The sequence below is a fragment of the Arthroderma uncinatum genome (assembly GCF_011692745.1).
Source record: "Arthroderma uncinatum strain CBS 119779 chromosome Unknown scaffold4, whole genome shotgun sequence".
Taxonomy (NCBI): Eukaryota; Fungi; Ascomycota; class Eurotiomycetes; order Onygenales; family Arthrodermataceae; genus Arthroderma; species Arthroderma uncinatum.
The window spans coordinates 1,332,252-1,344,184 of record NW_022983866.1 but is presented as its reverse complement, the minus strand read 5'-3'; the positions used below and the strand labels follow the sequence as shown (position 1 = coordinate 1,344,184).

Here is an 11,933-nt window from a genome sequence, read left to right as displayed (position 1 = left end):
CGACATCGACTAGCAGCTCGTCGTTGTTCGTGTATATGTTAAGTGCTAAACGCGAAAAAGACGCCATAGATATATGATCACATGACCTGGAGGGAGATAGCCTGGACTAGTCCTAAAAGAGCCTAGCGCGTGGGTGCAAAAGTTCCGAGGAAAGAAAAATTTATTTACTTTGGTTGCTGGAAAACAGTTTGGAGCTTCCGCTGAGAATTCTCTGCAGTCCCCATTCTCTTATCCCGCAGGTTTCTGTTTCGTTGTTGATAGAGCTCTCTGGACACCGCATCGTCCGATCTTTCATTAGCCTGTGCTCTCTTTTAATCAAGTCGATATGTCGGGAACTCAGCCAGTTGCGCTCTATGCGGTCAAGGTGCCCCCAGGTGGCATCCTTGTGCCTGCTGTCCCTGATGCTGCCGCCATGGTGCGTAGATGAACTATCTGGCACACACTTCACCCCCCAATTATGATTGCGCCGTTTAATTAACCATAATTTGCCGTAGTTTCGCGTTACCATGGCCGCAATTGATCCCGATGCGGTGCCAGAGTACGAGGATGAGGCCCATGCGAACAAGGCGCCCCGAGCTACATTGAGGATTGTCCGCCCTCCTCCAGGTCTTGACTATGAAGACTCTGATGAGGAAGACGACGAGGATGACGAAGATGAGGATTCTGACGACGAGGCCAACGGTGGTCCAAGCGACCCCGCCAGGAAGAAGCGAGCGATGCTTGAGGCCGCTCTTCGAGACATGGACGAGGGCATAGGTGAAGCTGATGAGGATGATGATGACGAAGAGGATATTGATTTGGCTGCAGCTATCTCCAAGTTAGTCAAGGGCAAGGGAAAGGCCACTGATGACGATGAGAGCGATAGCGATGATGAGGATTTGGAGTTGGACGAAGTCATCGTCTGCACACTCGACCCAGAGCGCGTACGTCTGCTCTCTCTATACAAGGCTATTGCATTGAAGATATCACTAACAATTTATCTAAACTCTACAGAACTTCCAACAAACTCTAGACTTCGTTGTTGGCGAGGGTGAGCGCGTCTTTTTCAAAGTTACCGGTACTCACACCGTCTATCTCACTGGAAACTACGTCACTCCTCTTGAAGACACGTACGGCAGTGATGAGGAGAGCGACGACGAGGACGATGAGGATGAATATGACCTCTCACCAGATGAGGATGAGCTCGCTGCCCTTGTGGGTGATGATGACGAGAGTGACGAGCTAGATGACCTAGCCGACCCAAGAGTTATGGAGATCGACACTGATGAGGAGCAATCCATAACTCAGTCTAAGAAGGAGAAGAAGGAGAAGAAGGACAAGAAGGACAAGAAGAGCAATAAACGCCCAGCAGATGACTCTGAAGATGAGGAGGTAAACTTGGATGACATGATCGCCAAGACGCTGAAGACTGCCGAGCCTGCTACCAATGGCGAACCCAAGTTGAGCAAGAAACAGCTAAAGAAGCTAAAAAAGAACAATGGCGAGGCTGCTGAGGCTGCCAAGGCATCTCCTGCCGGTAGCAAGTCCGATAAGAAAGTGCAATTCGCCAAGGAACTTGAGCAAGGCCCTACCCCTACCAAGGCCGCTGAGAAGAAGACCGATGGTACCACTGGAACCCTTGGAGTAAAGCAGGTGCAAGGAGTTACCGTCGATGACAAGAAGCTCGGTAAAGGCAAGCCTGTCAAGAACGGTGACCGAATTGAGATGAGATACATCGGCAGACTCGAGAACGGCAAGGTTTTTGATTGTAAGTCCCCTTGAGCCCTCGCCCTCACACAACCATACGTTTAATTCACGTTAGCTGACAACTTGAATAGCCAACAAAAACGGAAAGCCTTTCTCCTTCAAGGTCGGAAGTGGGGAGGTGATCAAGGGCTGGGAGGTTGGTATTCCCGGCATGGCAGTCGGTGGTGAACGAAGACTCACCATTCCAGCCCAGCTTGCCTATGGCAGAAAAGCTCTCCCAGGAATCCCAGCCAACTCCAAGCTGATCTTTGACGTCAAGCTGTTGAACATCAAATAAACGTGGCCCTGGCCAATCGAAGTTTGTTGATCCCCCTCCATTTGTATCTCCCGGCTGTGTTCTTCCAGCCTACACCGAACAAATCTTTTCCAGGTTAGCTCTTTTCTTAGAGGCCTTTGCTCCTTTTGGCGCGTCCTTTGGTTCCATTTCTCTTATTTCATTTGTCAAAACCGACACCAGCTGCGTCTAAAGACTGGCACTAAAAGACTGGCGTTTTATATCCGCGTGTGTATAATCAATCAAAATTTTCAAGGGTAGAACATTCGGAGACTTACTGAGCTGTAGTTCTGTTTTTGTTATTCTTTTGTAGCCATTGACCAAGAGCAAGAGTGAAATGAAGCGAGTCTACTATAAAAAACACTGGCCTGTGACGATAAAAGGCCCGTGTACGTCGCTCCAATTAAACTTTTTAAGCATAAATCAACAACAACCAATGTCCATCAAACTCCCAGCCTTACATCAGAACCTCCCTCACAGTGAAGATGTTTCCTAAAGACAAAAGACATGGTTTTAAACGGCCATGGAAACGTCCTACTGCTGCTTCCTTCTAATGCTTGCAGTTAAAATTACATTCCACTCGGGGTCTCTCGCTCCTTCTGCCCATCCAGGTCAGGATGAACTTGCTTCAAGTTCGTCATGGACATGTACACTTTCTTTCGCTGGTATGGATATTCCACGGCGGCTGAATTTGTCGTCTTTTTAAACATTCTCTGCGTCGTGCGAGTAAGGAATGCGTACTATCGTTCACTATTATCAACGCATTACTTACCCGTGATGCCATAGAATTACATGAGACGTTTCAGCCGTGTCTATATACCTTCTTTTTCCATCGTTTCCTTATTTTGCCTAAGCAACCTGGTCAATTCTACAGTGGCCAGCATTGCTCTACTTTCTCTCCTTGGATATTTATATACTCGCCAGCCTCATGACGATATCATGTTTGCAAGGGACCGAGGCATAAGCACCTCCAGAAGTATCTTCTCCAACTGTCCCCCTTTGAAGGCAATAGTCCCAGTCCAGGTCGACCATCCACCCCCTGCTACATCAGATTCACAAGTCGAGGAAGAAGAGGGTCCCCAAGACCGCAATACTGTTCGTAGGTTTCTACGAAAGAGCGGAACGAGATTCCTGTCGTTATTCAGAATACGGGGGAGTAGGGGTAAGTTATATCTTGTTTACCTCTATCCCTGTTAATGTACGATACTGACTTCATTGGATAGGCAGCGTAAATTCTCAGGATAAACCGAGAGAGAACCGTGAAACAAGCGGAGAGGGAGGCGTCACCAGTCAACCAAGTGATTCACTGGAGGGAAAACGGTCATCTAATACTAGGGAGCCAAGCCAAAGATTCCTGACCTCAATACCGCGAAACAAGGAGACAAAGTCTGACCCAATCCAGCCTGTGTCCGTGGGAAAAGAGACCGGTACTCCCAACTGTCCTCGCGAGTTGAAGACATTTGCTGCTGTTAAGCCATCGGCACCGTTCAACGTTCGGCGGATCTACTCCAGCCCGGGGCTCACGCAGAGGATATCAAATAAAATCGCAATGTCCTTTTGCCCCCCAACAGTCGTCCATCGCGCAAATCTGCGACGCAGGCCAACCATAGGTAGCTTTTCTATTGGTACACCGCCGTTGAGTTCATCTACGCTTCAAAAATTAGGTGACAATGCGCAAGACGACTCGGACTCCTCCGCGGCACATCTGAGTGGGAGTGGCACTTCTCACAGAAGCCAATCTACGAATCCTACTTCAGAAGGGAGCCCCATATTTCCACCAAAAGCCGATTCTGTGAGCTTGACCGGTAAGGAAAAGGGCACTGTTCCTGTGCAAACCACTCCATCGGAAATTCAGTCACCATCTTTTGGAGGGCCGCCACCGGTAATTACGCCATCTATTGTTACTGTTGAAGCAACAGCATCTGCAAAGATATTCTTTGAAACATACTTCGATGCATTATTCTCTGAAGATCCGCCTAGGATGCGCCGGCAACGTGAATTAGAACAAAAAATGTACTCATTACCCCTATCAGAAGAAGAGAAGGAGGCAGCTCGACGTGCCTGGTTTCGCCAAGAATCTGAGCATCTTCGTCAAGACCGCGTTTTAAAGGCCCATTCAAACTGTATGGACCGCAAAAAAAGCATATTAATCGCTGGGTATGAGGTTGTCAAGGTCCTTGGAAGGGGTAGTTTTGGCGTTGTTCGGTTGGTTAAAGAAAAGAATGCCAATTCCGAATCTTCGCAGCAAATCTCGAAGGGTGGGCGACCTTTCCGTCGAAAGGAGACAGGGAAGATGAGAAAAGACGTCTTTGCCATGAAAGTTATCCGCAAATCGGAGATGTTGTTAAATTGCCAAGAAGGGCATCTGCGAGCAGAGAGAGATTTTCTCGTCGCATCCTACAAATCTCGATGGATTGTACCGCTTGTAGCTAGTTTCCAGGATACGCATAACCTTTACCTTGTCATGGAGTACATGGTAGGTGGGGATTTTCTTTCTTTGCTGATGAGAAAGAACATCCTATCTGAAGAAGTCTCAAAGTGGTATATTGCGGAGATGATCCTATGTATTGAGGAAGCTCACCGACTGCGTTGGATCCATCGGGACGTTAAGCCTGACAATTTCCTTATTTCGGCATCGGGACATCTAAAAATTTCCGACTTTGGACTTGCTTTCGATGGACATTGGTCCCACAACCAGGCCTATTTCAACAACCATCGACAGTCATTGCTAAAGAAACTGGGAATCAAGGTAGAGGGAGATGCGGAAGATAAAAAAGCTGCAATCGAAGAAGCTAATAGGCCTTACAAGGTCGCAGGCTCTCCTGAGGGTGGGAACGAAAAAACTGCGGAAAGGGTGGACAGAAGACAACCAAGTCCAGGCGAGGATATCCTTCGGTGGCGCAATCGCAAGGAACGAAGGAAGCTCGCAATGAGCGTGGTCGGTACAAGTCAATATATGGCCCCTGAGGTCGTTAGAGGTGATTTGTACGACGGAAGATGTGACTGGTGGAGCATTGGTATCATTTTATTTGAGGTATTTGCAACAGCCCTGGATCTTACTCCCTTCGCTTTACTACTAAAACCAGAACTAAACTAAGCTGATATGCAGTGTATATTTGGATATACCCCTTTTTCAGGGGATTGCCGTGATGATACCAAGAATAGAATCATGGTAAGCGCTAGCAGATATATAGAAAGGCTCCCTCGAACCAACGTTATTCAAACTGACGTACGTTTAGAACCATCACGAACACTTAATATTCCCTGCAGACCGACCATCGGACAGATTGGTTTCTGAAGAGGCAATCCAGCTGATTGGACAAATTCTTCAAGAGAAAGAATACCGCCTTTCCTCTCGGAAGTATCTGTTAAACGACTATATACATTCAAAACGAGTACCTGGCGAGCTACTCAATAAGGCAGCCAACGGGGCAAGTAGGAATTACCAAGGCTACTATGTATACCCAGATGATGCAGCGGATATCAAGGATCATCCTTTCTTTAGGGACATCAAATGGGACGAAATATATTTCACAAAGCCTCCGTTCGTACCTAAGGTCAAGAGCTGGGAAGACACGAAATATTTCGATGCTTCAGTTGCAGATCGGAATGACGGCTCGTCAGAAGATACTCCTCCAAATGAGCCCGACGCCGAAAATCCAAACGACGCTGATAACGGTGCAGGACCTGCTCTGAATGGAAATAAACAGGGAAATGGTACTGTCGAAAATACCTCAAACGTGAAATTGAAACCAGCGAAAAAGAAGGGCAAGCGGAAAGCTCGGGATAAAATCCTACGTGATGAGTCCGTAGGGAAAATCGCACTGAACATTCGCAAACAAGGGGCATTTTTGGGTTATGCTTATAAACGCCCGAAAGATGTTATTGCTGCTTTTGCACAAGAAAGAGGGAGACCGTTGGTTGATTCTATAGAGTGATCTGATTATAGGATCCTACTTCCTTTGGTAATATGATGCGTGTGTATTTGTGACTTGGATTGACGGATTCCTTCCATTTGTCCAAGTGGCAGGGCTGCACTCTCTACTCTTCGACCATGATAGGTGGCATAGAAGATCACCCCAAGCATTTGTGTTTTGAGTCATGGTTGTCATAGAGCATTCTTGACGATTATCCTTATTAAAAGTATGAAGAGAACTCATTCGCTAGCGATGAATACTATTTTTACTCCGTCAGCCTACTTTAGACTTGAGTTCCTTTCTTCCACTGTTAGTTCAGGTAAGGCTAGATAAGTATGAGGGTATAAAACGAATAGATTCAAATCCTGCGGACACTCCTAGTACCTGCCTGCAGCCCACTTGTCCAGGGTTAGGTGCCACGTTAAATTATTATTTAAAGTACAAGATTTGCAAGGTAAAAAAGACAGGGCTTAGCCTCCAGGGCGATGTAATAATTGATGCTTTAGCCATTAAAAGATACGAAGGAAAAATATTAAAAAGCATTAAAACTTAGCTCAAAAGTTCCTTGACTCCCAAGACACCACCATGCGTCGTGTTGAATTTGTTTTCCTGTCCGTTCCAACCCATAAATGTGCCCACCATGTGCCGTAACCGTTTGATTATATTATAAGAAAAATATGTTTTAAATGTGGGGAATGCATCAGACCGAGTGAGTTACCGCTGGCCGATTTGGTGAGTGGGCGTGTTTTACTTCCGCGAAGACTTAAGGCGATTAGATTGGTGGCACGCCCATTGTAAATGCCGACATGTTGGACCCATCGTCTGGCTTCATCGTTCCATTGAGAAGTGGGCAGAGCCTAAAGTGTTTAATTAAAATTCATATCGCTGTTAGCATACTGTAATCGCCGAGGGGGTAGAATAATCTGGGATTGATGGCAAAGGAAAATAATATGAAATGAGAGACGCACTTTTTGTTGGTCTTGATATGGCCAACTTGACCACAATTGGCACATTTCCTCAATGTGCCTCCAGTCTTGGAGGTGCCAGGCCCCGTAGGAGCAGGGGAACCTGCTGCCGTACCCGGAGACATTTCGCGATTTCCCTCCGCGATGAGACTCTTCTGCTTTTCTCGAGCGTGACGCCGCTCTTTGTTTCGCTGAAGACGGCGTAGTTCATCTTGTAGACTATATTTGAAAAGCACTAAGGTTAGACATCTAATCACAGGTTATAAAATCCTTAGTTTGCTGGGCAAGAAAGTACATACTGCTTCATGTTTCGAGCATCAACTTCTGGGTCTCCCGTTGGTTCAAGGTCGATAAGCCTGCAAAAAGAGGATATTAGCTGGAATCCACAGGCATGCGGTAAATTAGATAGAAAAGGACATACGCTAAGTTTGCAAGCTCGGCTTCATGGCGCTGTTTCTGGTATTGCTTGATCACTCTGGCATCCCTAATGACTTCCTTTACGTTTTCGATCTTGCCTTTATTATTCCGTATTTGTCGAGTGATTACCATGACCTTACCCGACTGACTCGAGGTACTAAATCGGCTGAACTGACTGGTTGTCTCATCGTCACGGCGGCTGAAGGACGGAGTTGGGCGATCCGACCTCGGTGTGGGTTTTCCGAAAAGTTCGTCAGCTTCTTCCATGTCAACGTCACTTTCTGCATCTGAATGCTGAATAGTTGACGATAAGCTAGACTTCTGGCCTTCCCAGATTCGGCGGATAGAGTCTTCATAAGACTTTTGTTGTCTGGCAACATTATAGCTATGGCCACCTAGCTCCTTCTGCCGTTGGGCATCGAGTTTGTCTTCGACACTCTCTCCAACCGCTCTGAAGCCTCCCTTCATGGATGTCTTGATGAAACTAAACCCTTCACCGCGGCCCGTGGGATCACCATCTCCGTGAAGTTGCAACATCGCCTTTCCTTGAGAGGCAAGTAAGAAGCTTCTTGTTGTTTTCCATGGGGCCAGTTGTTGTTCCAAACTCTCTCCTTCTTTGCCTTCGTAATCATCACCGTCGTCAGATTCGCGGTCGTATCCAGCATCATGGAGATGCTGTTGTCCAACTTGCATAGCCTCGAGGAGGCAAACGTCTTCGGGCTTCACGTAACTACGCATAACGTCCTCATTGGGTACTGGCTCGCCGCTCTTCGTTTCCCACTCCTTATGGTCTTTGTTGAACTGGAGGAATTCCTTCATCTTTTGTCGATTTTGCATATCTGTTGATTCTGGGAAATGCTCAGTTATCTCTGCCACGCTAACTCTGTTGTTTCCATTCCGTTTTATACGACGGTAGCAGACCATTTTCAGCCGGTTCTTCGCAGCAGTCGTAACTTTTCTGGAATGAGGTCCTGGAACGTCCACAGATGGAAATTGCTGTCCAGCTACATATAAATGATCAATGTTTCTTATGTAATAGCTGGCACCTTCTACACCCGTGCTGTTCCGTATCACTAGAAAGTCGGTGTTTCTAGCTTCTTGACGGAAAACAGGGGCACGATATAGGCCGGTGGTGATGGCGGGCGTCGTCTCTCCAGGGTCGACATGACCAAAGCTGGAAAATGGGCTCTTGTCTTGTGGGAGTAAGACTGCCGTCTCTCCAATTTCCGTCTTCGGTCTTGATGGATCCTCTGCGTTCTTCTTGCGATAATAGTTTATCAAGCGACTTCCCATGCCAAAGTTGGCTAACATCGTTGGATATTCCTCTGAGTGTTCGATTAGAAGAACATTTGAATTATCACCCATGGATAATGATTTCGTAGTGTCGTAGAGGGTTTTCGCATCTTTTCCCTTTTGATGTTTCCGTTTGATATATGCTGGCTTCTTGAATGTTATCGGGAGATTCGGGAAAAAATTCAAAACCGGACGATGGAAAGATCGCGCTTCTTGTCTGGCAAGTTTCGTCTTATAATATGGCCATTGTAGTCGGATTGCTGGCATGCTATGCTCAAGCGTGATATTACCCAGTGTGCTACGCACTTTGTTCTGGTGGTTTTCTTTCAGCATATCGTAGGCAGTATCATTTGAAACATTGTATCGTTGCATTAACCGTTTTGTCAAGCCACTGGACATTTCTCCGATATTTTGTAGCTTGCTAGGTTTCATTTGCTTCGCAGGTCCATCAATCACAGAATCGTCAAGTAACAAATGGGGATCGTTCATATCTATCCGAATCTTCCTGGCAAGCATCGCGGTAGTTTCAGCTGGGTCGTCTAAACTAGGTAGATCAATATGAGAGTACGAGAGGTAATCTGCAGGTTCTTTCCCAAGTTTGCGCTTCTTTGTAGGCTGGGCCACTTCATATAACCAGTCATCTTCCTCGTTTCGTGGCGGCTCCGGAGTCGGTTCCTTCTCCTCCTCAGGCTGAACACTTTTAACGTCCCAATCAGCGCAGATAAACTGTAAATCTTCCATAGTAATGCCACCTGGGAGCTCTTCGTCGGAGTCATCGCCCTCCTCAACATCACTAGTCTCCTCCGATGTAGATGGCGGGGTTATGACCGTGATAAACTGATCGGACTCTATGGGTCGTTTTTGTGAATGCCCGGAAAATAGAAAGGCGCGTTCTTGGTCGGGGGCGAGTTCAATGTTGATTTTTGTAGGGTTAATTCGTTTCGGGGGTTTGAGGGGTCCCTTGCCCACGAAACGCGCTTTCTTCGGTGGTAACAGCTCCAAGAAGCGTGGAAGACAATCTTTATCAAACTTGGGCCATAGAGAAGCCAGCAATTCTTCACTATTCTCCGGTGGTGCTGGAGGATTATCTGGCCCATACGCGGACATCGCGAAAAGAGCTTGCTGGAGCTGGTAGTCTCGAAGTGTCGCAGGGTCCATATCGAGGGTAGGCGACTGAGGTGCCTCTTTATCGCTTTCCATAGCTTCATCGTAGGCATCATCGTCTGCTTCAACCGTCTCGTGGCTTATGGCTGCGTCACCAAACCCGCCTGCCGCGTGGTCCATTGTAGGGAGCGAAAGTCCAACTGACGCCTCCTTGTTCACCGGAGACGATGGTACATCGCCAAACAGATCATCCAGCTCATCCCCTCCACCATCTGGAAATTCATCATCTCCGCCAAATAGGTCTCCCAGGTTATCATCCTGCGGCGGTAAAGGTGCAGCTGGTGGCGCGTTTGTAACAGCATCTTCTTCATCCGGAAGCTCATCGTCGTCGAAATCCTCGTAGTCCACCGCGTCGTCTGCCTTCTCTCCGGTCTCAAGCTCTCTGTTCAGGAAGTCCATTACGCCATTCGCTTTTTCCGGGTCGTGGATGCTCTCCATGACCTTGTCCCAGTCAGGGTCATCCAGCATGGGCTCGAACCCTTGTTCGTCGGCTTCGTCCATGTTTGCTGTCTGTCGAGCGTCCCTGCTTGATGACTCCGGAGCAGGAGACATAGAGGGTGATGCGGACATGATGTCGCCGGGGAGCACTGGAACCTAAGGTGACGTTCGAGGCGAGCTTGCTCAGGGAATGCGAACGGCTTCACAGAGCATTATAGAGACGCGCGCTCCGCCGCAGAAAGCGAAGTTGTGTTCCAGGTGAGCTAGAGGAGTCGCAGTTTGATGTTTTGCGATGAAGGAAGAAGCTCGAACTTCCACTTACGGCTCGGTCACGTGATCAACACCTACGGACGTTTTTTTCTCAGCAAACCAAAGGGGGCGGTTATAATATCTTGCAGCTGATATAACTGTGCTTGATATTATTGATAGGCTGGGTGAGGTCATCTAGAGTCTAGGTACCTCTATTGAGAGTGTGGTGTGAGTGTTGTGGGGGTCAATAGGACACGCATAATCATTCATTCATTCATTCATTCATTCATTCATTCATTCAATGGGCTTAAAGTCTCCAATATAAATACATAAAGCCTTGCTAGCACCCTCTGAGCAGTAGTGCATAACAAGCGACTTCCTGTTATGCTTAACCACAGAAGCTAACTGCCTCAGATCTGAGGTTCGCGGGAGGAAGAGTACCACGTCGTTAGTGAATCTGGAAAACTCCGCGTGAAGGACCTCCAGAGAATACGGTTCCATGGTCGAGAGATTGAACACTTCGTCTGAACGGTACCCCGGCCCTGGAAACGAGTTAGCAAGTTAGGCCCCAGCCTGAGTAGATTGGTGAGTGGGCAGCTTACCGCCCCATGGAGGACTGCCGAAGATGACACTGTACGGAGCCAGGTCTTTCAGCTGGTTTCGGAGAATTTCAAAACAGTCTCCTAAAAACCAAGTGATCTTATGGCCAACGCCGTACAGCTCGGCATTGTGCTTTGCGCATTTCAAGGTCTCGGGGTCCTTTTCAATAGCGTACACACGCTTCCATCTGTTAGATTTTGCGAAGGCGATGGTGTTCCCACCCGCTCCCGCAAACGTATCTATGAGAATGCTCTTGTTGTCGGGAGCTGACTGCGCCATATGCTGGGCTATCTTGCTATAGTCTTGGTTAACCCGACAGCACTAGATCATAGTGAACCAGAAGGATAACCTACTTTGCTACAGGTTCAGGGGTTACCCCAAACCATGCATCATCTGTTAACCAAACACCATCATCGTACTTGGAAAATATCTTGTATCGTTGAGCCCAATAGCTATTGAAGATAGTTAGTCGTCCACTCAATAGACTAAGGCTGAGCTTCTTACTTCTGGATATCCCACGGAACTTCAGCTCTAGTAGAGTAATGATAGTGCTCCGGCAGAGGCTTCTCAACCTCGCTAGCCATGATTATGAGACGCCAGAGTGTCGCATGCTTAGTTGTAAAAAGGCTGAACAGCTCGAGGATTTGTTTCTTCTTCTCTCTCTTTTTACTGTAGTGACGTTATATTTTTACAGCTTTGTTTGTTTTGTTTGCATCTCGATATGGACAACATCTTGGGAACTTGAAGCATCAAGACAGACAATATCGCATTCACGTTTAAGAGCTCTTTTCTAGGCTGATCTCACTATTGAGACCAGCGACAGGTTAGGTAGGAAGTCGCCTCTAGGCCGCAAAGATCACATCCCACTTT

At 47.4% G+C, this 11,933-nt stretch overlaps 3 protein-coding genes across 3 annotated transcripts; 2 read left to right on the top strand and 1 right to left on the bottom strand.

Moving 5' to 3' along the window:
- Positions 1 to 325: 325 nt before the first annotated feature.
- GIQ15_05753 (FK506-binding protein 4) lies at positions 326 to 2,023 on the top strand (the record flags this gene model as incomplete). The annotated part of the gene is made up of 4 exons (XM_033553170.1): positions 326 to 415; positions 495 to 923; positions 994 to 1,747; positions 1,818 to 2,023. 4 exons carry the CDS (start codon positions 326 to 328, stop codon positions 2,021 to 2,023), a joined length of 1,479 nt encoding a protein of 492 aa, XP_033404314.1.
- Positions 2,024 to 2,959: 936 nt separating this feature from the next.
- GIQ15_05752 (serine/threonine-protein kinase cbk1) lies at positions 2,960 to 5,958 on the top strand (the record flags this gene model as incomplete). Its single annotated transcript, XM_033553169.1, has 4 exons — positions 2,960 to 3,119; positions 3,244 to 5,054; positions 5,130 to 5,192; positions 5,260 to 5,958. The coding sequence occupies 4 exons, from the start codon at positions 2,960 to 2,962 to the stop codon at positions 5,956 to 5,958; spliced, it is 2,733 nt and encodes a 910-aa protein (XP_033404313.1).
- Positions 5,959 to 6,709: 751 nt separating this feature from the next.
- GIQ15_05751 (uncharacterized protein) lies at positions 6,710 to 11,647 on the bottom strand (the record flags this gene model as incomplete). Its single annotated transcript, XM_033553168.1, has 8 exons — positions 6,710 to 6,794; positions 6,906 to 7,121; positions 7,202 to 7,258; positions 7,324 to 10,370; positions 10,905 to 11,005; positions 11,066 to 11,358; positions 11,417 to 11,515; positions 11,568 to 11,647. The coding sequence occupies 8 exons, from the start codon at positions 11,645 to 11,647 to the stop codon at positions 6,710 to 6,712; spliced, it is 3,978 nt and encodes a 1,325-aa protein (XP_033404312.1).
- Positions 11,648 to 11,933: the final 286 nt, after the last annotated feature.